Raw genomic sequence first — 25,834 nt, forward strand, 5'->3', positions numbered from 1 at the left:
AGCCAGTTTAAAGCATATGTAAAAGTTTAAAACTGAAGTTAAAATGTGAAATGGTTTAAGCTAAAAGATTTAAAGTCAAAGCTTATGGTTTAAGATTTAAACTATGTAGAAAGTTTAAAACATTATTCAGAGGTTTGAAAGCATTTGTAAAACATTGTTTGAAAATACCTGTGTAATTACATTAACATCTATGTTTCTGTGGTTTCAAGGTTTACAACCCACTGATTTTGAAGATCAACTGAAATTAAACCAACAATGATTCAAGTTGGAAAATAAAAAGTTGATCAATTGGAAATCGTGAATTGTCAGTGGGTCCTTTTTGAGTAGAAGAATGGAACTTAACAAAATTGTTTATGCATTTTTACAAACTAAATTTCATTACCCTAAGCTACGAGAAGTGTACAGACTATTATATATACGTATTTACAGATGATTTTAAAGCATTCAGCCAAACTTCAAAGCTGCTCACTGGTAGTTCGACCTTAGTGGACAAAGATAAATCACATTAAATATTCAACATTTACTTTGTTACCTGCTGCAAAAGTAGTCTGTGACCGGTTCTGGAGTTATTCTTCTCAACCCAAGTGAGCCAAATGCTAAAGCTCACAGGCTGACTCAAATCTGATAATTTTATGTAAAATCCGAAACTTTTTTTTTTTTTAAGTCATATGCTTTTGTATATTATTGATTTGTATTGGATTTACTTACACTAGTAAAATAAACACGACTCTTTATTTACTGTACATTACATCAGCGTATAAATATAATGTACTAATCATCCATACGTCACCAACCTGATTTGTATAGACTACCTGAACTGTTAAATGCGGTGGAAACAAACTTCTACAGTTGTGAACTTAAAGTAGTAGAACCTAAATTTCCTGAAATTTTGGTGGAAAAAAAGGCCTATTTATTGTCTTTAGGTTCGAATCCCGCTTCTGTCATCCTAGTCACTGCCATTGTGTCCTTGGGCAAGACACTTTACCCACTTGCTCCCAGTGCCACCCACACTGGTTTATATGTAAAACAAAATTATATTTGGTTTCAATATGTAAAGCGCTTTGAGTCACTAGAGAAAAAGCGCTATATGAATATAATTCACTTCACATTCATTTTGTCTTAAAGTCCAGTTTAGAGAAGTATTTCATCTTGGATACAGTATATAATCCTCCATATTGGCAGAAACATTCATTTAATTCAATTTCCATCCATCCATTTTCTACCGCTTATTCCCTTTTGGGGGCGCTGCCGCCTATCTCAGCTACAATCGGGCGGAAGGCGGGGTACACCCTGGACCAGTCGACACCTCATCGCAGGGCCAACACAGATAGACGGACAACATTCACACTCACATTCACACACTAGGGCCAATTTAGTGTTGCCAATCAACCTATCCCCAGGTGCATGTCTTTGGAAGTGGGAGGAAGCCGGAGTACCCGGAGGGAACCCACGCATTCACGGGGAGGACATGCAAACTCCACACAGAAAGATCCCGAGCCTGGATTTGAACCCAGGAGTGCAGGACCTTCGTATTGTGAGGCAGACGCACTAACCCCTCTGCCACCGTGAAGCCCTAATTCAATTTCATTCCAAGAAATTTGTATTTTTGCATTAAAAAAAAAAACACCCACAAATGCTGGCTTACTCTAATAAAAATGCCATGTTTGTCATATATATAGTTAAGAAAAAAATGCCGGCTTCCGGTGGAGAGACCTGTGTCTGCTAGCTTGAGCGCCCCCACTTCTCCCAGTGTGGCGAGTCAGAGTAATGCTGAGGCATTGAACTGCAAGTTGACAATATATCACCCCCTACCTTGAGGCAGAGGTACTTGCTGCCTCAAGACCTGCCTTTCCCACATGGCAATAAGCATGCGCCCCCTCGCACGCAAACCTAATACACACTGCGTGTAGCTGTGGAGGCACCGCCTGTACCTGCCTCACTTCTCATCTGCTGCATTGTTTTGATCAGGAAACATGGAATTTCTGCAATTTGTACCATGAAAATTATCAAAATATACAAGAACCACACCAAAATCATATTGAAAGCATAAACCAAAAAAGAAAAATTAAAACTTTATTTTAGTACTTTGTTTTGGAAAATCTCATGGTTAAGCCACCTAGTGGCAGGTGAGGCACTGCCTCACTTGCCTCTCCTTACAGAACGTCACTGGTATGAACATAGTTTGCCCCTTTCTCACTGGGGATGCTGCACAAACTAGAAGTTGTTGCCATTTCAATCCAATTACTTGAGTAAGGTTGGATTTTTGGCACAAACCACAACCAAACTACAATAAAACAAACCATAAAAACAAGCCATACATGTCACTCATGTACAATAAAGCATGACTGGTTCACTGACCGTGACTTAATTTCTGTTATGCAAATGAGACAATTAGCAAGATAACCTTTATTTAAAGGAAACGTCCTAAATATTGTGGCCACAGAGTGTTTGCCTGTAGTCCTCTTTCCTGGCTGATTATGATACATTTTAGATTTTGCCACAGCTCTCATTGCTATTTCTGCAACTCAGCCAGTATAGCACATTGTGCGCCATGGCGAAAAGGCTGCCATAACGATGTTAAAAGCATGAAGTAGATACCAAGAGAGACATGGGGGCCACAATCTAGCATTAAGACCATGGTCTGCTCATTTGTGCACTGCCATAGGCGGACAAAACGACCTCCAGCAAGCCACAAGAGCGCATGTTTCTGCACAAACTGTCCCAAACAGACGCCATGAAGATGGAATGAAGACTTGTGCTCAAGTAAGTAGCACCTGATTGGCATTTTCCAGAAAATAACTGAAATGGCAGTGTCTCAGGAGTTCCTGCAAAATGAAAGCAATACAGCAGTGGACGGACCTGCCAGATCCCGAAACCTGAATCCAATGAAGCATCTCTGGGACATTCTATCTCCTTCCATCCATCACCACCATCATTATGTTACGCCACAGATTGTTCAGAAGTTGACTGGTGCCCTCATCCAGATATGGGAGAAGTCTCTGTAGAACATCCCTCATCTCGTCGGAAGCCTGCTTATGTCGTATGAAGTGCATACATGCACGTGGAAGCCTTACACACTACTAAACTTCATTTTGAATTGACTTAAGGAGTTTCAACAGAAGTTAAATCAACCAGTGATCTCATTTGTACACTACAGTTATGAATACAGACTTCAATATGTTATTTGGATTTCAATTAATCATTCTTATTTTGTTCTCATTGCATTACACCATGTATTGAATAAAGGTTTTAATAACTGGAATATTCCTTTTACCCAGCTCTAGAATGCACTGCTTAAGGCTTCCCTTGATATTTTAAACAGTTTATTGCCAACTATAGCATTAAAGGCAATAGACAACTAGGCTTAGCATTTATGTATTACAACAATTTTCATCCATACACATAATTTCAGCTGCCTATTTACAAGGCAAGAAAAAAAAAACTCACCTGGCAGTCGAAATCCTGAAAATTGCGCGCATTCTGAAAAAAAAATACACATTCATAATAAATAGATGAAATATAATAATGTATCCAATATATAACTGCACTCAAAATTATCCAACCCACACTGCAAAGTCAATATACAATTTTATATTTTCATAGTAATAAATCAGCAAAACAAAAGTTCAACATGACTAAATATCACAGGTAATGAATAAATGTAATTTACAACAAAAGTTCTCTTGAAGGTTTATTTTGCAAAGCAACTTTGTATTTGTAATTTACATTTTGACAGCTATACAGTACATTTTCACTACCTATTGCAAAAAAAAAATACTAAATCATATTCAGAAGAAAGACTATTATATGATGCAAAAGTTAAAAAAGTGAGCTGTGGGAATCATTTGGGTGCAGATATTGTAATGGAAAACTCAAGCCTTGCTACTTGGTACTAATTAGTTCTGTGCTGCAGCTGTTGTGGCATTGTGTTCTAATTTTGTTTTGCAGGACTTATGGAGGTCCCTTGTGCATTCTAGTTTATTCTCTTGGAAGTCTTTACAGCCTCTTTCTGTTTGTAGTAATAGATCTAACCACTAGGTGGTGCGAGAACCCAGTATCAGTGGAGTTTCTCAAGCCTGTCTATCATCAGAGAAGCTTGACTTGCAGATAAGTCTTCCAAGCCACTCAGGAGGTAAGATCCAATACATCACCCCCCTGCGCTTCCAGGTATTGTATTCATTGTGAAAATCACCTGCGCGCTGCACAACAAAACACTCCAATGGCTCCCTAGATAGTTTTTCGTCCACCTTCCAGAGGCTGACTGAAGAAGTAAAAAAACTTTCCACTGCCTGATTTAAAAAAAAATAAATAAATAAATAAATAAATTCTCTTTTGCTCTCCATCTCCCCCTTTTTCTAAACCCCACAGTTGGGTACATATGAATAATTCACTTTGATGAAGAGTACTGCAGAGTATGCATTAAAGCAGTACTAGTGTATGCATTTGACCGAGAGCTGTGTTTGTGCTTCCAAGACATTCAAACATTATTTTATATTTGTATGCGGTTCTGCGGTGAGGGTCGGCGGCATGTCTTCTCAAGCGGCCCACCTTATTGGTCAGGAGAGGCTTGATCTCAGTCAGCTGTACATCCTGGAGCTCATCCATTATGCTGTGCAGTCCCTGTGAAATGCTGTAGACAAAGAACAATAGAATCAGAATCTTGATTCTCGTAGAGTCAGAGTACAACAAAATTGAGTGTAACCCTATTCATCCATCCATTTTCTACCGATTGTCTCTTTCAGTAATTCGGGGGGTGCTAGAGCCTATCCCAGCTACATACGGGCGGAAGGTGGAGTACACCCTGGACAAGTCAGAGCAGTTAAAAAAATCAATAAATAAAACTTCTTTTTAAATTATTATAATTACTAAGGATCTGCGATATGGCCTAAAATCTATATTGAAAAATATATTGCAGCATTCAGCTATAACGATATGTTATCTGGCACATAAATGATAATAGAACCGTTTTAAAACAGGTTACAAACGTGGACTGAGATATGCGGTAACAGATTGCTTTATTTCCTGTTGTATTATTTTCTCAAAACTATTATTAATCCATCCATCCATCCATTTTCTACCGCTTAATCCCTTTTGGGGTCGCGGGGGGGCGCTGGCGCCTATCTCAGCTACAATCGGGCGGAAGGCGGCGTACACCCTGGACAAGTCGCCACCTTTAATTTACTGTTAATATCTGGTTACTTTCTGTTGTAACATGGTCTTATCTATACTTCTGTTACTAAGCACTCATATTGTTTTTTTACATTAGTTATTAGGTGCAAAACAATAACAGTGCAATACTTTTTCATGACATGGTCACTACTGTCTAGTTTCTCTTGTTCTTATTTTACTGTTATAATTTTATTCCCATTGTTGCCTTTTAATTACATTTTTATAGTAATATGTTTCTATTTTGTTTCCATTTACACCCCAATTATTTACTTTTTAAATGTATCTCAACTCTGTACACTGCTGCTGGAATTGTAATATTCCTGAAGAATCAATAAAGTACTATCTATCTATCTAGTTAGTTAGTTGATACTCCAAATTTAGGTATCCATCAAATATGAAGCAGTTACAGGATCAGTTTTGGTCATACCAATGCTGATACTTAATATTCACAATATAATTTATTATATTTTTGATCAGAATTATTTATAGACAACAGTATACAAAATTATACATAATAATTGGTGGTGTAACAATCTCAATTAAATGTTTAAAATATTTCCTACCATTGGTTGTAATTTTTTTTCTTTTTTCACATAAAAACCTCCTATATCCATGAACTTGTTTCCTGAGTTTGTAAGCAATACAATAATAAATTACCGCCAAAAGCGACAAAAGGCGTGAATGTTCTTGAGGCATGCACATGACAATTTATCCACGCTGGAAAACGTACTGACTTTAATTTAAATTTATCGTCGGTTAATGGACTTATCGAATATTGGCCCAGGCCTATGAAATGTTTTTTGAACATTATGCTTTTTAAAAGAGGACAACGCGCTTTTAAAGAGCATTAAATATGTCTGCTGTGTGTTGGTCTCTTGCCAGAGTTTGTATTTTGCAGGAATACAGAATTTGTATTCATGCTTTAGAAGCACTGCCGTGTTTAGATAGGCTCATGCTTTGATCGTCAAAGATGTTAAGTGGTTTTTAATCTATGTACCTGAATAAATGTTTTGGATATTCTGTACTTTACATGTCGTACAAGTTAATGGCATTCATATCTCTATATGACAATGATTTAACCTTCTGTACCTTCTTATGGATAAAATTGAATATTCCGCTTGTTTATCATTCTTTAATTGTGGAATGTCAATTATAACAGGTTAAAAAACAATACACCATAGCAATGGTAATATTGTGAAGTGAACTGTAATTACCCGATGTGGGCTGCAAAGGGCAGTGGCAGGCATGCCTGCTGTTTTAAACCCAGTCTCAGTGGTAGCAAAGAAGAAGACGAGTTTGTTCAAAGACAGTCTTCCTCCTTCATATCGCCGCTATCATTTCAATACAATTAATTTCAAGGTTCCAGAAAATATTTATTGCGGTAGAAATATCCCAGAATAATAGAATAGCATGATTGTATTGTAAGACCATTTGTCATTGTTTTGTTGGTTAAACCGGATGTGAAGCATTGTGCTATTATTGTGAAGCCGCCAACTGGATGTGTGCTATTGGTATGAGTAAATACTTGACAAATTTTGAGGAAAATCACCGATAAAGGTGACTGTAGACTTTCTCTCTACAGTCTTTGTTTCTGCTGAGCTTCTATTCTATCTTACTAAAGCAGTTAGAGCAGCGGTTCTTAACCCTGTTGGAGGTACCGAACCCCACCAGTTTCATATGCGCTTTCACCAAAACCTTTTTTAGTGAAAAACTATTATTAAATTTTCTTTCAAATTCAAGACAAAGTTGTTTTTTTACTGGTGCACAAAATGAACCATGCATGAACATCACCTTGTTCAAAGAGAAAAAAACAACACAGTGCATGAATTCAAAACAAATTACACACCTGCAAATCAGATGGAAAATTAGAGGGAACATTGTTTGGGGGTATCCATAATTCGCCAAAAGGGAGAAGTTTTTATTTACACAATGAGTTGGGTTTTGTCTTGACCTCCGCGGTGGAGGCTCCACCGAACCCCTGAGGCCGACTCACCGACCCCTTGGGTTTGATCGAACCCAGGTTAAGAACCACTGAGTTAGAGTAACAATCTACATGGTATTGAGTGGAATTCCTCCTTATGCAGCAATGCACGCCAGCAGCGTTCGGTCCAATTATGTTGTCTCATGGCGATTGAAGGTAGTGTTATCTTGTCTTGATTTGTCCGGAGAATGACTTGCCATGGCTTTGGATTTGAGATTTCCATAAAGTCCCCATTTTTTTTTGTGCAGTTCTGCTAGCTATTTTCGAGCTTGTGGCTCATCAGTAACTGGATGCCATTACACATTTCCCCAAGTTACGGAACGGGCTGAGGGTAAAAAAAAGTTGATTGCACGTTTAAAAAAAAAAAATTACCGTTCAAGGAATTTATAGTTAACGCGTAATTATCATGTTAATTTTGACCTTCCTGGTAAATACAGTGGGGCAAAATAGTATTTAGTCAGCCACCGATTGTGCAAGTTCCCCAACTCAAAATGATGACAGAGGTCTGTAATTTTCATCATAGGTAAACTTCAACTGTGAGAGACAGAATGTGAAAAAAAAAAATCCAGGAATTCACATTGTAGGAATTTTAAAGAATTTATTTGTAAATTATGGTGGAATATAAGTATTTGATCAACCATTCAAAGCTCTCACCGATGGAAGGAGGTTTTGGCTCAAAATCTCACGATACATGGCCCCATTCATACTTTCCTTAACACGGATCAATCGTCCTATCCCCTTAGCAGAAAAACAGCCTCAAAGCATGATGTTTCCACCCCCATGCTTCACAGTAGGTTTGGTGTTCTTGGGATGCAACTCAGTATTCTTCTTCCTCCAAACACGACGAGTTGAGTTTATACCAAAATGGATACATGGAAGATACAGCAAAGGATTGGGAGAATGTCATGTGGTCAGATGAAACCAAAATAGAACTTTTTGGTATAAACTCAACTCGTCGTGTTTGGAGGAAGAAGAATATTGAGTTGCATCCCAAGAACACCAGACCTACTGTGAAGCATGGGGGTGGAAACATCATGCTTTGGGGCTGTTTTTCTGCTAAGGGGACAGGACGATTGATCCGTGTTAAGGAAAGAATGAATGGGGCCATGTATCGTGAGATTTTGAGCCAAAACCACCTTCCATCAGTGAGAGCTTTGAATGGTTGACCAAATACTAATTTTCCATCATAATTTACAAATAAAGTCTTTAAAATTCCTACAATGTGAATTCCTGGATTTTTTTCCCACATTCTGTCTCTCACAGTTGAAGTGTACCTATGATGAAAATTACAGACCTCTGTCATTATTTTAAGTGGGAGAATTTGCACAATTGGTGGCTGACTAAATACTTTTTTGCCCCACTGTATATACTGTAAAAATATTTTTGTTTTAATAACAATTTCTGGGGTACATACTGTACATACACATCGGAAGTAAAAACATTCCTTGTGTTGATAAATTATTTAAAAAAAAAAAAGTTTTTGTTCATGCATCTGATGAATGTATGGGATATCAGGTCCTGTGTTATCAATCAATCATAAAGGTAATGAATGTGGTGACAAGAGGTAGAGAAGTGCATTTCAGAGAGCTTTTGTCACTCCATCTTCCCTCAATGCCCCCATGAAATGCTATACTGGAAATAGAGGGCATTTTTCTATTTACTCTCTAAGAAAGGTCAAACCTCCAGTTGGCAGAGGTGGTGTTCACGCGCACACACACACACACATAAATGAATCAGGTCAGGTTTAACAAGGCGCTGGAAACCACACCTCATTTGTTTTCCCCTTGAAGTCAGACATTTGTCCCTGTTCATAATTACAACTGTAGACAAGAACACTGACTGAACACTGACACACCTCACCCACTCTTTCTGAATTTATGATTCCCGTCTTTGGTTTCCATTTGTTTACATCAAGTGAGGAGAGAAAGTGCTATGGAGTTACCTGGCAGTGCCATGAAGATGGCTCATCTTGTACAAAACAGCAGATGGAGAATGCGAATGGACGACACAGTTATCATAATTTACAGACTATAAGCCGCTATTTTTTTTTCTCACGCTTTAAATTACCCTGCGCTTTGTACAAATCTGCAGCTGATTCATGGATGTTTTCAGGTTTGCAAGCTACACATTCCACCAATAGATCTAGCCCCGACACATCCCTGCAGTCCTGGGTTCAAATCCAGGCTCGGGATCTTTCTGTGTGGAGTTTGCATGTTCTCCCCGTGAATGCGTGGGTTCCCTCCGGGTACTCCGGCTTCCTCCCACTTCCAAAGACATGCACCTGGGGATAGGTTGATTGGCAACACTAAATTGGCCCTAGTGTGTGAATGTGAGTGTGAATGTTGTCTGTCTATCTGTGTTGGCCCTGCGATGAGGTGGCGACTTGTCCAGGGTGTACCCTGCCTTCCGCCCGATTGTAGCTGAGATAGGCGCCAGCGCCCCCCGCGACCCCAAAAGGGAATAAGCGGTAGAAAATGGATGGATGGATGGACATCAGACCAATAAAATTGTTCATATCAAATCAAGCGCGTTCACACAATTAGCCATTTAGCGCTTTATGGACTCACCCTGATCATGGAGAAGACACAATGAAATGCACACGACACAGACCCAAAGCCAAACACAATCGATCTGGCCATCGAAAAAGGAAACAACGGACATCCTCCACCATCTCTAACGAGCCCCAACGGGCCGGAATGCAGCACGCCGAAAACAACGACTTTGTTTCTCAATGACCTCACTGTATTTACCATATTTAGTGTGTTCTGTTTTTTTTAGTTTTATCTCTAACGTTATTTTCTCTGTATGCCTGCGACTCTGCAAGTTTCCTCATCCTTTTCATAAGCTTGACTTGTTGGTGGCATAGAACAATTGGTCAGTCACACCTTGAAGTGGTCATTGATTGGCTGACGTTAGGTGTTTGTTTGTCTAGCAGAAGCTGATTGGCTCCCAATGTAGTTCTGGGGGCAAAGGGAAGAGCGCTGAGCTGCCACATAGGGATGTAAAGATAAACAGTATAATGATAAACCGCGGTAAAACTTCCCACCGCTAGTATTGCTGTTTTAAATTGAAATGATCATAGAACCATGATCGCTAACAATTTGATAGTCGTGGACCGATGACAATGCTCATTTACTGGAGAAGCAAGCTAGTGCTAGATAGCTTAAATGCTAACATGAAAAAGGGACTAACGTCTTTCTTCATTGAACAACCTACAGGCTGTGGTCTACAACAGGAACTGAATTTGCATGACGTCAAATAAACCTGACGTGACACACCCATTAGACATTTTTCCTCATCGTAATGTAAGGGATTCTAATGAATATACCTCAAGTTGAGGGCTTTTTTCAGCATTTTTAGGTGACATTAAAAAATAGAATTACAATTATTTACAGATCGTAATTGATAATCTCTTAGGATTTTTTTGATTATTTGACAGAACTAATTAAAGGCACTGTCTTGTTAAATATGTGAATGAACATAATGTCAATGTTTCAATGTGTACACCTGTGGCTTATGTGCTAACAATATATGTACAAAATTAAATTCCTTTAAAAATTAAGGGCGCTCTAAAGCCCGGAAATTACGGTAAAATCTGCCTGAGTCACCCCTTAGAAATCCCCTTACACTAAGATCACATCAGTGTATTTTTTAATCATTTTACACAAATACAACTGAAGGGGGAGCCACAACACATCCTGGTGCAGAAGACCATCTTTTGCATCGACTTTGAGATGCTGTTAATTACTAATAGGGTTGTCACGGTAAACAGTATAATGATAAACCACGATAAAATTCCTGACGGTTAGTAATACAGTCAAATTTTTTTAATTACTGAAAAACCGTCATTTAGTAATGCCTTTAGGCAACACTGCTTACTTCCTGAAAACAAAGTCAGGGATTTAATAGACTTCATCTTCATTAGCCAAACGGCTTTGAGTTTTATATTGATATCAAAAAGAAAACACCAATTAGTTTTTTTCCACATTGTGTTTTTTTTCATGTCACCAAGGTATTATTTTGAAAACCATTCATGTGACACAGCATTTTGTTAAGTTTTTATTGTGTATAGTTAATACCTATATGACAAATTTTTGGTATAACTCTTAATGGATCCGTCTCGATACAGCATCTACATGTACATTTATGTACATAACTTGATATTAATAATGAAAAAACAAAACAAATACTACTCTTTAGTTATATGGATACCGTTTATCTATAGTCTTTTTATTAGAAATTACAAATTACATGATGGTATTATGTTCACAACCCACTCCAAAACTGCTTTACCAAACAATCAGTAAATATGATTTAAATTGCTAAAAAGTATTTTTATTATTTTGGTCATAATAGGCAACCCTTGATCTCATATATGAACACTATTTTTAGCTAGATCAGGGGTCGGCAACCCGCGGCTCCGGGGCCGCATGCGGCTCTTTGATCGCTCTGATGTGGCTCAGCTATTATATTATATTATATTACCCCAACGATTATTCCGGGACGTTCCGGATTTTAGTACATCTCTCAGAACTCACCCGGGGATAACATTCTCCAATTTTCACCTGGACTTTAATAATGAGGGTGTTTTCAGTGATGACAATGCCTTTAACCTCCTCTCCAACATGTCGTCGCGCCCGCTTTTACACCACGTGTTTTGCGTGCAGACTGATCACATCTTATATTCACCAAAGTGACTGCAACACATACTTAGTCAACAGCCATACAGGTTACACTGAGGGTTGTAATATAAACAACTTTAACACTCTTACTAATACGCGCCACACTGTGAACCCACACCAAACAAGAATGACAAACACATTTTCGGGAGAACATCGGCACTGTAACACAACATAACACAAAATAATCCCATGCATCCCTACTATTCTGGACTACATTACACCCCCGCTAGAACCAAACCCCGCCCACCTCAACCGACGCACAGAGGGGGTGAGATTTGGTGCTAGCGGGGGTGTATAATGTGACCCGGTAGAGTAGGGATGCATGGGATTCTGGGTATTTTTTATTTTGTGTTTATGTTGTGTTACAATGCCGATGTTCTCCCGAAATGTGTTAGTCATTCTTGTTTGGTCTGGGTTCACAGTGTGGCGCATATTAGTAACAGTGTTAAAGTTGTTTAAACGGGCACCCTCAGTGTGACCTGTATGACTGTTAAACAAGTATGCCTTGCAATCTTTGGCGTGTGTCTGCAGAAGCCTCATCCGGCATGTGACTGGGCTGGCAACCTGATTGAATGTGTTGTAAAGGGCGTCAAAGGCAGCACCTTCATAGGATGCCCTTGATATTGTTGATCGAAGGAAATCCTGCAAACATTCGTGAGAATAGTTGATCTGACATTCGGTAGTCTCTCGGAATATTCGGGAGGGTTGGCAAGAATGATGCTGTAAAGCGGCATTCATATAAAACTCGCGGGCCCCACTATCATTACATTTTCATATTAAGGTGCGGGCCGCGTGTCTGAGACCCCTAGTTTATACATAGCACAAAGTAAAAAAAACTCTGTATGCAATGTTATTTCATTTTAAATTTCAAAAGAGTTTTGTGACTCCCATTGTTTTCTTTATTTTGTGAAACGGGTCAAAATGGCTCTTCGAGGGGTAAAGGTTGCCGACCCCTGATTTAGATGAAAGAAAGAGTGCAGTTACAACTTATGACCATCAGGTGCCATCTTTCAAAATTCTTACATTGGTTTTTATTTTTGAATGTCCTGTGTCCATAAAGTGCTATTTTGCACAATTTTCACATTTATGTTATTCTTTTTTTTCTGACATATTACTTTGTTGCTTTCATAATCATATTACATTTCTACGAGAGGTCCATTAAAAATATTTTTTATCCACAGTAATGTTTCTCCTATAAAGGAAATTATTTTGAATGTGTTTTTTTTTAAAAAATAAAACTTGGTCAAAATATTTCAGTATTAATATTTTTAGAAAATTTTTAGTCCATTTAAAGATACCGCGATACTAATGATAACTGTGAAAATGTTGGTCACAATTACCGTGATAAGAAATTTTCATACCCTGACATCCCTATTTTTTAACTTTGAATGATTGGCAAAAGAAGACAAAAAAAACAGTGTAGTGTATAAGCAATGATGCTATCACTGAGTGTCTGATACGCAGACAAGCATCCTGATGACGCACGTATCTTGTCAGAGGTCAAGAGATCATGCCATTTGCTAGGGAACAAATAGAAAAGCAGCTGGACAAGATTCTATGATTGCATAAAACAACCTAGAGAAAAAAACCCATCGACAATCTGCATGGCTGGAAGGGAAAACAAGCCCAGCAAAATCCCTGCTGACAAATCCGGCTCAAGCGTGGACTAAATAATATTTAGACAAGTGAACAAGGAGTAAAGGACAACAAATACTCGGCATGCTTGAGCGGATTGGAGAGACCAATCCAACACTTCCTTGGGCTGTTAGTAAAAGTGCAACATAGGCACAGGATGATTTAGTTGCAGTTGGTCAGTCGGGTAATCTTGGTGTGCAGGACCGATGAAGAGCCCAACCCCACTGACCCTTCCTTCATATTATGTTAGAAGCCAGTGTAACATTAAGTCAAAGCCCATCCATGGGCTGGTGGGAGGATATATGTGAAAGAAACTCTATAAAATTGGCCTACGATAGAGATTTGAATTCTATCACGATAATGGTTGTTGAGGACGCAATCTGGAGGCACAACAAGTCTTGCGCTCTTTTTAAACTTTTTGCCGACCACAACATATCACAGCAATGCTTCATTCCAACTTGCACCACGTTTCTCAATCATGTTCCTCACGTTGCACACCAGCAACAACCACCATTATCATCATTATTCACCAATCGCACAAATAAGATATGCATTCACAAATACAGGCTTTTTAGCAAACTAGAGATTTAATGATTACTGGTACATAGAGATAAGTACCATTAACATTTGAACCGATATGGTATCAATTCCCAGTACCTGGGAATTGATACCGGTACTAACTGGTAGGAGTTTTGACCGTGTTTCCAATTAATACCGTTAAACGCTACATTCCTAGTTAGAGCCGTCTGAGTTTGCAACTGGACGTGATGTCACGCACAACCCAGGTACCGTAAAATGACACCATTGGATTTACGTGAATCGTGCCCGATAAGACTGGCGGGATTTGGTCGTTGCAAAAAAAGTACCATATTTGGTGCTTATCCCTTCCAGTATATTGATAAACAGCCGTAAAATTCCCAACAGTTAGTATTTCCGTTCCAGATTTACATTTTTTGTAAACCATGATTGATTGCCACAGGTTGAAAACTTAATGATTCTGCTTTTTTCCTAGAGAAGCAGCTAGTACGCTTACTGCTAGCTAGCTTTAATGCCAAACGTTTTGGAAAATAAAACTTGGTTAAAATATTTCAGTGTAGGGCTGGGCGATAAATCGATATACTCGATATATCGCGGATTTGTCTCTGTGCGATATAGAAAATGACTATATCCTGATATTCGCGTATACGTTCTCACACAGTTGCTTTTAACTGCTGGCATTACACTACAGGCTCTTTATCCACTGAGGGCCGCACACTGAAATTCCCAACAGTTAGTATTTCCGTTCCAGATTTACATTTTTTGTAAACCATGATTGATTGCCACAGGTTGAAAACTTAATGATTCTGCTTTTTTCCTAGAGAAGCAGCTAGTATGCTTACTGCTAGCTAGCTTTAATGCCAAACGTTTTGGAAAATAAAACTTGGTTAAAATATTTCAGTGTAGGGCTGGGCGATAAATCGATATACTCGATATATCGCGGATTTGTCTCTGTGCGATATAGAAAATGACTATATCGTGATATTCGAGTATACGTTCTCACACAGTTGCTTTTAACTGCTGGCATTACACTACAGGCTCTTCCCACTCTTTGTTGTCTCTCCTTCTCACAGATAGCAAGCGCACCTTCTTACATACGTCACATACGTATACGCCCTCGCCCAGCAGAGAGGTAGCAGCATGGGTAACGTTAGCTGTGGTGCGAGTGGTAATACGAGAGAAAGAACGTGCGAATCTGGTAACAAATGAAAGAATAATTAATTCCCAAGAAAAACAGCGTCTGGTGGCGGTTTGGCCTCAAGTGGGAATATTTCGAACAGACAACCGTAATTTGTCAAGTGTGGGGTAAAAGCGTTGCTACAAAAAGTAGCATTACTGCTAATATGTAGCATCATTTGAAAAGTCACCTGCTAGAGAATGAAGAGTGGTTACTCCGCATGTCTACATCTCTATTCGGTGCCACACCAACAAAATCCCGAGGCAACCATTTCCACATCAACACCGTATAAAAGAAATAGTGAACAACATACAGAGATAACGTCCGCAGTAACCTACCACAAAGCAATTTGATTTTGATTTTTTTTTATAGTTATCGAACTATCTTGTGTGACATCATGCACAAAAGTGCACTCACAGCTTGTTTTAAAATGTGTCTATCAACCTTGCACTTTCTGTTTTGAAATGACATATAATGTTTGTGCCACTGCTTAATAACTGTTTAATAAATACAGATTTGGTCAACTGACTTAGTTGTGATTTCCCTCTCTGCATGAAAGTTTAAAATAAGCATATATTTATGCAGTATAAACAAGAATGTTTTTATGTAGACACATAGAATCATCATACTGCTGTGATTATATGCATCAAGTGTTCATTCAAGGCTAAGGCAAAATATTGAGATAAATATCGTGTATCGTGACATGACCCAAAAATATCGAGATATCAAAAAAAGGCCACACCGCCCAGCCCTATTTCAGTGTGTGAAACTTTTTGGGGATTCAACGATATTGTGATATTATTGAAAACCACAATAACTCTGGTTACATCCCAAAAACAAACATGGCCGAAAGCGGACAGGAAAAGATGGCAAAAAAGCCAGGGCATTTGGACTTGGTGTCAGAGTTAGTTTGTGACGAACCCCAAGATGCAGAGAAGGGGGCAGGCATTTTGCAGGTAAACATGTTTTAATTAAAATAATAGAATAAGAACAAACAAAAGGGTACTAACAAAGGACGCGCACATGGGCAGATAACAAACTAAGGGAGCTAGCATGGGAGTTAGCAAAAACAAAAAGGGTCTAGCGTGGAAGCTAGCGGGTAGCGAGCAGGAAAACTGAAGTAATAACGTGTAGTAAAAAACAAACTGGAAGCAGGGAACAAAAAAACAGTAAGCTACAAACATCTAACGGATATAGCTTACCGCTACGCTGCAAATACAAGACACGACAGGAGCGACATCGACATGACAATAATCCGGCAATCGACTGGTGGACAAAACAGGTTCAAATAGGAACCGGGCTGATTGACACCAGGTGTGGCCAAGTGCCAATCAGCCGCAGCTGAGGGAAAACAGCGCACGGGGAAAAAAAACAGGAAACAGACAAAATAAGAGTGCTGACAGGAACTAAAAACAGGAAATACTAAACACACACAGAGGAAAAACTAAAACACAAACAAACTGTCAGTGGCAAGCCTGACACTTGGTTTGGATGTAATCCGACTATCAGCAAAAAACTATACTCTGAGTGGGTGGGGCAACAATAGGCAGAAATCAAAATGGAACAAGCCAGTTTGGCTTTCCTTAGGGGCCATGAAGCCTAGCAACAGGGATTTTAGGACATGTCACCATTTATTATCTACTGATAATGTTGATGTTTCTTTTGTCGTTTAGTGTTTAAGAACACTAAACGGTTTCCAAAGCCTCTCCAGATAAATACAAAAATAGACTAATAAAAGGGAATTAGACGTGAACAGTTAGCCAGCAAAAAGGCTACAAAATGGAACTAATAATGCCGCTCTTCAGGAAATAGAGAACTTTAACTTCCTGAAAATAAAATAATTCTCACTGTACAAACCGTTACTGTTGCACTAAATGCATTGTTGCACAAACCATGTATATTATATTTGTTCTTATTACTTTCATTTTAAAATATCATGTAATAAAGAATTACTTACCGGCAGTTTAAATTTTTTTGTTTCATTTTTTTAATTTTAAAAGCTGTTAACAGAAATATTTTGCATTATGCTCGCTTACTGTACAAAACATTAATCAGTGATGATAGCGTACTATTCCACCCCTGCTGCTCATCTAATTTCATCTTCTAGGCTCCTTTTGAAAGAACAATTTCCCCTTGGGAATCAAACACCTCTCCTAAACTGTACATCAAATCATCACAGAGGGTAAAATGCCTGCTCCACGGTTCCAGCATACGCAGCCGTCGTCATGGAGACTAAGCTTGTTGCTGATGTTTAATTCTGAGATGGGATATCCCCAAGGGAAATATTTGAGGCAGAATGAAAACAAGAATAGATTGTGGTAGGAACTAGGGAGGAATAGAGCGCAGCTCAAAGCGTGCATTTGTGTCGATGTTCGACCCTCGCAGAGCGATTGGTACTCACTGAAGACAACAGCGAAGCTCAGTGCAACGGTAGCAGAATATCATGAAATGTGGTCGCAGGCAATAGGGGGGAAATCCCATTAGCAATTTACACCGCTTGCTGTGGTGGTCCCGTCTTTGTAGCATCAGTGTTGGTGTGGATGTGAGAAGATTGATAGAGTTAATGATGCAGAACAAGTCTCTGTCGCCTTAACTGCACGACTATCTGGAGAGGCATATCGCTCCCGTAAACACTTTGGGTGATGTCAGTATTCACTGCAGTAGAAAATAACTGGAGGATAACAACACGTTTCCGTGTGTCTGTTGTCAGTTCTCTTCAGTCCTATAGACAAATTAGTATAGTGTATTTTCTCTTCTGTACGTCCAATAAATGACTTGATTTTCCTCAGCTTTTATGCAATTGCAACGTCTAGTTCAGGGGTCGGGAACCTTTTTGGCTGAGAGAGCCAAGAAGCCAAATATTTTAAAATGTATTTCTGTGAGAGCCATATAATATTTTTTTTAATACTGAACACAACTAAACACGTGCATTTTTAAGTAAGAGCAACATTTCTAGACTACAAAAGGTCTCTTATTCTTTGTAATAACATTGTTATTCTGAAGCTAACTGTGGAGGGGGGCGTGGCCTGCAGCGAAGCGGGATATTTTTTTTAATATTGAACACAACTAAACACATGCATTTTTAAGTAAGAGCAACATTTCTAGACTACAAAAGGTCTCTTATTCTTTGTAATAACATTGTTATTCTGAAGCTAACTGTGGAGGGGGGCGTGGCCTGCAGCGAAGCGGGATGTTGCCAGGTTCAGCCTCAAAATCAGCGACAGGTGCACAGATGGCCCATCTGGGCGTTGTTATCTAATCACCTGTCGCTCTGTTATAAGCAGCAGCCAGGAGGAGAGACGGGGTTGGAGCTGGAGCCAAAGCACAAGCGAGGACGAAAGACAAAAAGAAAATTGCTGGAAAGCAACTGAGAAACTTATTGAAAAATAAAACAATATTGTAACCCTGAAACAGGCTCTCATGTTGGTTCTTGGTGGTCTGAAGAACCCCCAGGAGGGCAAGCCCCACACTAACCAATAGTAAATAAATAACTTCCTACCATTAACGCAACTTCTTAAACAGGTGCCGTAGAAAACGGATGAATGGATTAAAAATGCACGAGAATGTTTTATATTTTGAACATTATTTTTAACACTGTGATTACAAGTGGAATTATTCATTATTTATCGTGTTAAGCAATGTCAGCTCAGATTTATCTGAGAGCCAGATGCAGTCATCAAAAGAGCCACATCTGGCTCTAGAGCCATAGGTTCCCTACACCTGGTCGAGTTAGTCAGTGCAAACACAAACAAATAATAAATATTTTTCACGAATATCTGGGTTTCATAGGTGTGTAACGGTACACAAAAATTTTGGTTCGGTACGTACCTCGGCTTAGAGGTCACGGTTCGGTTCATTTTCGGTACAGTAAGAAAACAACAAAATATACATTTTTGGGTTATTTATTTACCAAATTTGTAAACAATGGCTTTATCCTTTAAACATTGGGAACATTATAATAATTCTGCCCACGTTAATGCCCGTTAAACTGCCTCAAGTTGTTGCTCAGATTAAATAAAATGACAAAACTTTTCTTCTACATATAAAAAGTGCAACATTAAACAGTTTCAAGTCAACTCATCGTGCTTAATTTATTACAGCATTTGGGAAGTCTGTGGTTGACTTTTATTATGCACACACACAAAAAAACACAGCAAAATGAGATAACGTAACGCTAAAAGCTAATTAGCTTCACCTCAACTATCAGCGAGCTGAGCTGCAGTTTAGGTTTCTAGAGGGTTAACGGGCTCAGTGATGTTTGCAATAGTTGTGACTGGGAAGTGTTTTTTTTTATAATTTGGGGAGTGTACGATGTCAGCTGCTCACCTGCTAAACACATATCTGCTCATCTCGACGCCGGAGAACTGACTCCATGCTTTCTGAATACGCACTGCTGATTGGCTGTTACATCGCTCTGAATATGCACTGCTGATTGGCTTTGTATGAAACCAATCAGATGGTTGTGTGGGCGGAACAATGCTGGGCGCTCACTGCTCAGATAGAGGCAGAAAGCAGAGCAGCTTGCTAAGACTTTAGTTTACAAACTCGTTCGATACACCCTCGTACCGAACCGAAACCCCCGTACCGAAACGGTTCAATACAAATACACGTACCGTTACACCCCTAATGTTTCATATTCATTATTTTACTGGTGTCGTTTACATTTTAAAATGTATATTTTTGTTACATTTCTACTCTTTTTATTTTGCAATAGTGACTTGTTTCTCAAACTATTGTGTAGATTATAACTGTAAAGGGATACGTTATCTACTGTTACAATGACTGCTGAAATGTTTTTATTTGCAGAACATATTTTTCCTGTTTTGTCATAATCATTATCAACTAACTCGCGGCAAATTCACAAAATTATTCAGTGATCATGTTCCGATCAGGGTTTTGTGTGCGATCGGCCGATACAAGTACCGATCACATGTGTTGACTGTTCATTTTTAAATGTATTTATGGTTAGTGCTATTGACATAACAATATCAACACTGTATTTAAATTAGCTCCTTAGTCTCTTTTAATACATTCATGTTTTTGATCAGACAAAGTCAATGTTACACGATAACTAAACAAAAACTACTACCTATTACTCATTGGAATCCTTTGGTTTCGCCCCTCAAAGTCCTCCTGTGTCCAGGGAATTATTATCTGAGTTTTTAAACATAAAAAAATATATATTTAGAGAAAATAGAAATATTGATCTAGGGGGGTAAGGGCGATTCGTGTACTGACCGTGACAATGTTGACACACCAACAGTTATGTCATCCTCCCCTATTCTTATTAATTTATTTGTTAATTTCCAATTTATAGCTGCTTACTGTCTACAGTAACACACTCTTATCTACACTTCTTAGAGTTTACAAAGCAATTATGTCTTGGTGTTTTTTAAAGCTAGGTTAGCTTAGCTTTTAGCCGACTTTGCCCGTGGATGGCTCATGGTGTGTAACTTGGATGGATAGATAGATAGATAGATAGTACTTTATTGATTCCTTCAGGAGAGTTCCTTCAGGAAAATTAAAATTCCAGCAGCAGTGTACAGAGTTGAGATCAATTTAAAGAAAAAAGTAAAAAGTAAATAATGGGGGTTTAAAAGGAAACAAAATAGAGAAATATTACAAAAATAATAAAAACAATGGGAATAACAATATAACAGTAAAATAAGAATATAACAAGACAAAGTAGGCAGTAGTGACCATGTTATGAAAACGTATTGCACTGTTAATGTTTTGCATCCCCTGTCATCCTAATACCCCCCGTCCCCCGTCCCAGAGAGGAGTTGTACAGTCTAATGGCGTGTGGGACAAAGGAGTTCTTGAGTCTATTAGTCCTGCACTTGGGATGAAGCAGTCTAGCACTGAACAGGCTCCTCTGGCTACTGATAACACTATGCAGAGGGTGACTGGCATCATCCAGGATGCTCACTAGTTTAACTTGTTTAGCCTCGTCCTCCAGTGATAACGCTACATAATAAAGATATTTAAGATACTAAGAAATGCAGTTTATTTTCTGTAATGAAGATTATTATTATTAGTTTAGTCACGGGAGCGGCTGTACACATCAAATTTGGCAATAATAATAATAATAATAATAATAATAATAATAATAAATTTTATTTATAAGGCGCCTTTCTGGGCACTCAAGGACACCGTACAAAATCAAAACAATAAAATCAAATTGGATAAAAACAACAAAAAAGATAGGGAAGAAAAGATGATTACAATGAATAAGCAGTCCGGAATAGGTGAGATTTGAGTCTTGACTTGAAGAGGGGTTATTGAGTCCAAGCTACGTAGCTCTGGTGGCAAAGAGTTCCAAAGATGTGGGGCAGAGCGGCTCAAAGCTCAGGCACCCATGGTGGACAGTTTAAATAAAGGGACAGTGAGATGGATGGATGAAGAGCATCTTAGGGAACGTGAGGGAGTGGCGACATGGAGAGATATGAGGAGAGAGGTTATGGATGGCTTTGAAAGTGAGGAGAATTTTTTTTAAAGTGGATATCTGTGTTAGCCCTGCGATGAGGTGGCGACTTGTCCAGGGTGTACCCTGCCTTCCGCCTGATTGTAGCTGAGAGAGGCAACAGCGCCCCCCGCGCCCCAAAGGGAATAAGCGGTAGAAAATGGATGGATAGATGCGATGTTTGACGGGTAGCGAGTGGAATTGCAGCACAACAGTGGTGATGTGCTGGATTTAAGGGGTTCTGGTGATTTTCCGGGCTGCAGAGTTCTGGAGAAGCTGAAGTTTGTAAAGTGACTTTGTGAGGAAGACCAAACAGGAGAGTGTTGCAATAATCCAGACGAGAGGTGACCAGGCTATGGACTAATATGACAGCTGTATGTGGGGTAAGGAGTGGGCGAAGACAATTAATGTTCCGTAGATGAAAGTAAGCAGACCGGGTAATAATTTTTATGTGGGCTTGAATATTAGCCTTGTATTTACTTGGTTTCTGATCAATACCAAAATTTACAGATAGTGATCTAACAAAATCGAAGAGGAATGTTCATACCAACAAGCGGGAAAAACAGGCAGTATAGAAGAGTACATATGAGAGGAGGGAATGAAGGTGATCTTTGGAGTATTTTTGAAAGAAAAATCCCAAACAAAAAAAAAGAAACGGAGACCGTGTGAACACAGACTTTATAATCTACTAAGAGAGGTAGAGGTGAGTGAGTACTTTCTCAATGAAGTACCATGAATTGTTTAACGTGGACCCCGACTTAAACAAGTTGAAAAACTTATTGGGGTGTTACCAGTTAGTGGTCAATTGTACGGAATATGTACTGTACTGTGCAATCTACTAATAAAAGTTTCAATTGATTGATTGGTATATTTTTATTTCAAATATGCAAAAAAACAAGAACAAGCCTGATCCAATACAGTGCTATAGCCTTAACAGACATTTTAACAACATGAAAACAATGGAGAATAAAAAACGAAAACAAATAAGCATTGGACTTTTTTTTTTTCCTTTTTTTACGTATTTGAAAAAGATCAATCAATCAATCAATCAATCAATCAAAGTAGCCTAGGGGGTGAACAAGGGGATGGGTCAAATGCAGAGGACAAATTTCACCACACCTAGTGTGTGTGTGATAGAGATGCATGGTTTGCGGTCACAACCGCGGAGTCCGCGGATAAACCGCGGGTCGGGCTGGTGACGTGACGAAAAAATAGATTTTGAATAGATTCGGGCGGGTGGCGGTTGAACCAATTCGGAAATATATATTGTAATAATTCCAGGAATGTAGGCTCATAAAACTTATTCGTTTGTCTTGTCTTTATTGCACAAGATGTAATACAACCACACAACAACTCTCATGTCGCAAACGCGTTTCCCGGGACAACGCGAACTCTCACTTCCTGTCGACAACGTCAGTTCCCTATCTCTCCCGGAAGTCCCGCCCCCCAGCCAAAGTCATTGGCTAACACCCCGTAGCCAGCCGCTACATTATACATAGTTAAATGTTATGTTGAAGAGGTTCATTTAGCCTACTGACGTGTATTTATAAATGGTTGATTTATATAGGCTAGTAGGTAAAGTGTTGTACCTGACAACTCTTGATGGTACAATCCATATATCACGTCACAGACAACGTCACGCTAACATCACGTGACACCTCTGATGAAAGCTGCAGAAGCAAGGTAGCCCAAACTTCTCAGGTACTACACTTTACCTTACTAGCCTATAGAAATCAACCATTTATAAATAGTTAAATGTTGTTACCCACATACGAAAAACGAGCAGCACTCTTTGAAACAGTATGTGGGCATACTTTTATTTTGAAGTGTCTCGTTTGGTCTGTCGACGGATGTAAGGAAGCTACTTCCGGGTATGGCCAACGAGGTATTTGTCATTTGTTGGTATTTTACTTGGTAAAATGTTTGATCCACATGCTGTGCATGTTATTATTTTTATGTTTGTAACCTGCTTTATTTATTACAGTTTTCACGGTGAATTTGAAGGGAAAGTAAGCCTTCAAATGAATCAGTTCAAGAAAGCCATTGTGTCTGTGCTATTTGGAGGGAGTTACACTTTCTAACCTCACTAATGCCTTGCATCGTCTATATTAGATATATAACAACGGGTGGGTGGCGGGTGGGTGTGGCTTTGATGAAATGTTGGTTCGGGTGGATTCCGGGTGGATGACGACTTTAGTGAGGCGGTTGCGGATGATATAATTGCCTATCCGCGCATCTCTGGTGTGTGACAATCCATTGGTACTTTATCCATCCATCCATTTTCTACCGCTTATTCCCTTTTGGGGTCACGGGGGGGTGCTGGTGCCTATCTCAGCTACAATCGGGCGGAAGGCGGGGTACACCCTGGACAAGTCGCCACCACATCGCAGATTGGTACTTTAACATTTTTAGCTGCGATGCTTTTTTAGCTTCCCGATTGGCTACTTTGTGGACCACGTCACAATTCACATTGTCTCCACCGTTTTGGAGACAATTATCGGAACAAATTCACTCTTAACACCAAACAGGCCAAAAGACAATCTTATAAGACATATGATAATCGGGGATTTACGGTCTTTGTTTAGAAGGGGGATACTCGGGACAAAGACAGCCCTTTTTTATGCGTGTACCCGGCTTTAGTGTGCGAATGGACGGAGACAGATATTGTGGATTTATCCATAGCAAAGATCCAAATAGCTGCTACTTGAGCAAATTATGTTGAGTGATCAATAGGTAAGATGTCTCCCTTCTTCTCATCCTCCATCCATGTCAGTTTGGAAAACAACCTTCAAGCCCTGTCACATCAGTTTTCCTCATCTTCCTTTACGTCATGACTGTGCTTTAACCTGACATTTTTGCCTGCAGGTTAATCAAGGTTAATGTCGATGTGGCGACCTGGCATTAACCTACTTCGGGGTCTGAGGAGATTCTCCCTGGAGTAAATCCATTAGGCATATTGCCATGGCAATGAAAGGAAGAAATCCATAACTGTCCCAGCATTCACAGAAGATGTATGTTTGAAGCAAATGTGGGCTGTGAGGGTTCAGGGCTGTGTAGCGATGAAGTAATCCCCTAATGCCGAATGATGGAAATAACTGAGAGCGTGAACTCTACGGTTTGTATTCACTGGTAACCTAGATTCCTTTTAATCACAGAGAATCACAGAGAAAATGAAGTGACCTATATTTACAAATCTCTTAGTATGTCATAGGGAAGCGACTGTTAAAGTATATATAAAAAAAAAATAAACGGTCAGCATAAAGTTCTATAAATGTCTGTATTTATTTTAATCTCCACAAACTGCAATGAATGACAACATTTTTGTTTTGATGTATTTTGTGGAAGACATAGTGCTATATACATATGTAGGGATGAAGTAACAATCGTCAGTACCTGATCATTTAATTGTACTAAACAGTACCAATTTTCAGTACTCTAGTGTGTGTTAATAAATGTTAATTGTTCAATAATAAAATGTAATTTTTAATATAACATTTCAAATTTAGTTGATAACTGTGCAGTCCAGTTGTTACATTGTGTGCTTCTTACATTTCTGAGTCTCATTTTGAAGTATTATGTAGTACAGTGGTCCCCAACCACCGGGCCGTTCAATTGGTACCGGGCCGCAGAAGATTTTTTTTATTAATTAAAAAAAAAAAGTTAATTAAAAAAAATATATACATATTTTTTTTAATTTTTTTTATTTTTTATTAGATCAACATAAAATACACGAGATACGCCTACAATTGGTGCACCAACCCAAAAAAAATCCTATTTTTCATGACAAAAACCTGCCGTTTTCATGACAAAGAAAATTTTAAAAAAATTAAAAAAATTAAAAAATCCCTCACGACGATCACATTGGATTTTAACCTATTTAAAAGATGCCATCAAAATTCTAAAATTAATCTTAATCAGGAAAAATTACTAATGATGTTCCATGAATTCTTTTTTAATTTTTTTCAAAAAGATTCGAATTAGCTACTTTTTCTGTTCTTTTTTTCGGTAGAATTTTGAATTTTAAAGAGTCGAAATTGAAGATAAACTATGTTTCAAAATTAAATTTACATTTTTTTTCCTGTTTTCACCTCTTTTAAACCGTTCAATTAAGTGTTTTTTTCATCATTTATTCGCTACAAAAAACCTTCCGTAAAAGGAAAAAAAATGTACGGCGGAATGACAGACAGAAA

The 25,834-nt window shown here is 38.7% G+C and overlaps 1 protein-coding gene across 2 annotated transcripts in view; it reads right to left on the reverse strand.

Moving 5' to 3' along the window:
* Positions 1 to 25,834, reverse strand: part of ndrg3a (ndrg family member 3a) — a 117,351-nt gene that overhangs the window by 55,671 nt on the left and 35,846 nt on the right. For both annotated transcript variants that reach the window (XM_061874868.1, XM_061874867.1), the window contains exons 2-3: positions 4,549 to 4,630; positions 3,448 to 3,480 (exon numbers count right to left, since the gene is read on the reverse strand). In XM_061874868.1, coding sequence (XP_061730852.1) covers positions 3,448 to 3,480; positions 4,549 to 4,605 — 90 coding nt within the window. In that variant the 5' untranslated portion in view covers positions 4,606 to 4,630. The remainder of the gene's footprint in view (positions 1 to 3,447; positions 3,481 to 4,548; positions 4,631 to 25,834) is intronic.

This window comes from Nerophis ophidion, linkage group LG16 (assembly GCF_033978795.1).
Source record: "Nerophis ophidion isolate RoL-2023_Sa linkage group LG16, RoL_Noph_v1.0, whole genome shotgun sequence".
Lineage (NCBI taxonomy): Eukaryota > Metazoa > Chordata > Actinopteri > Syngnathiformes > Syngnathidae > Nerophis > Nerophis ophidion.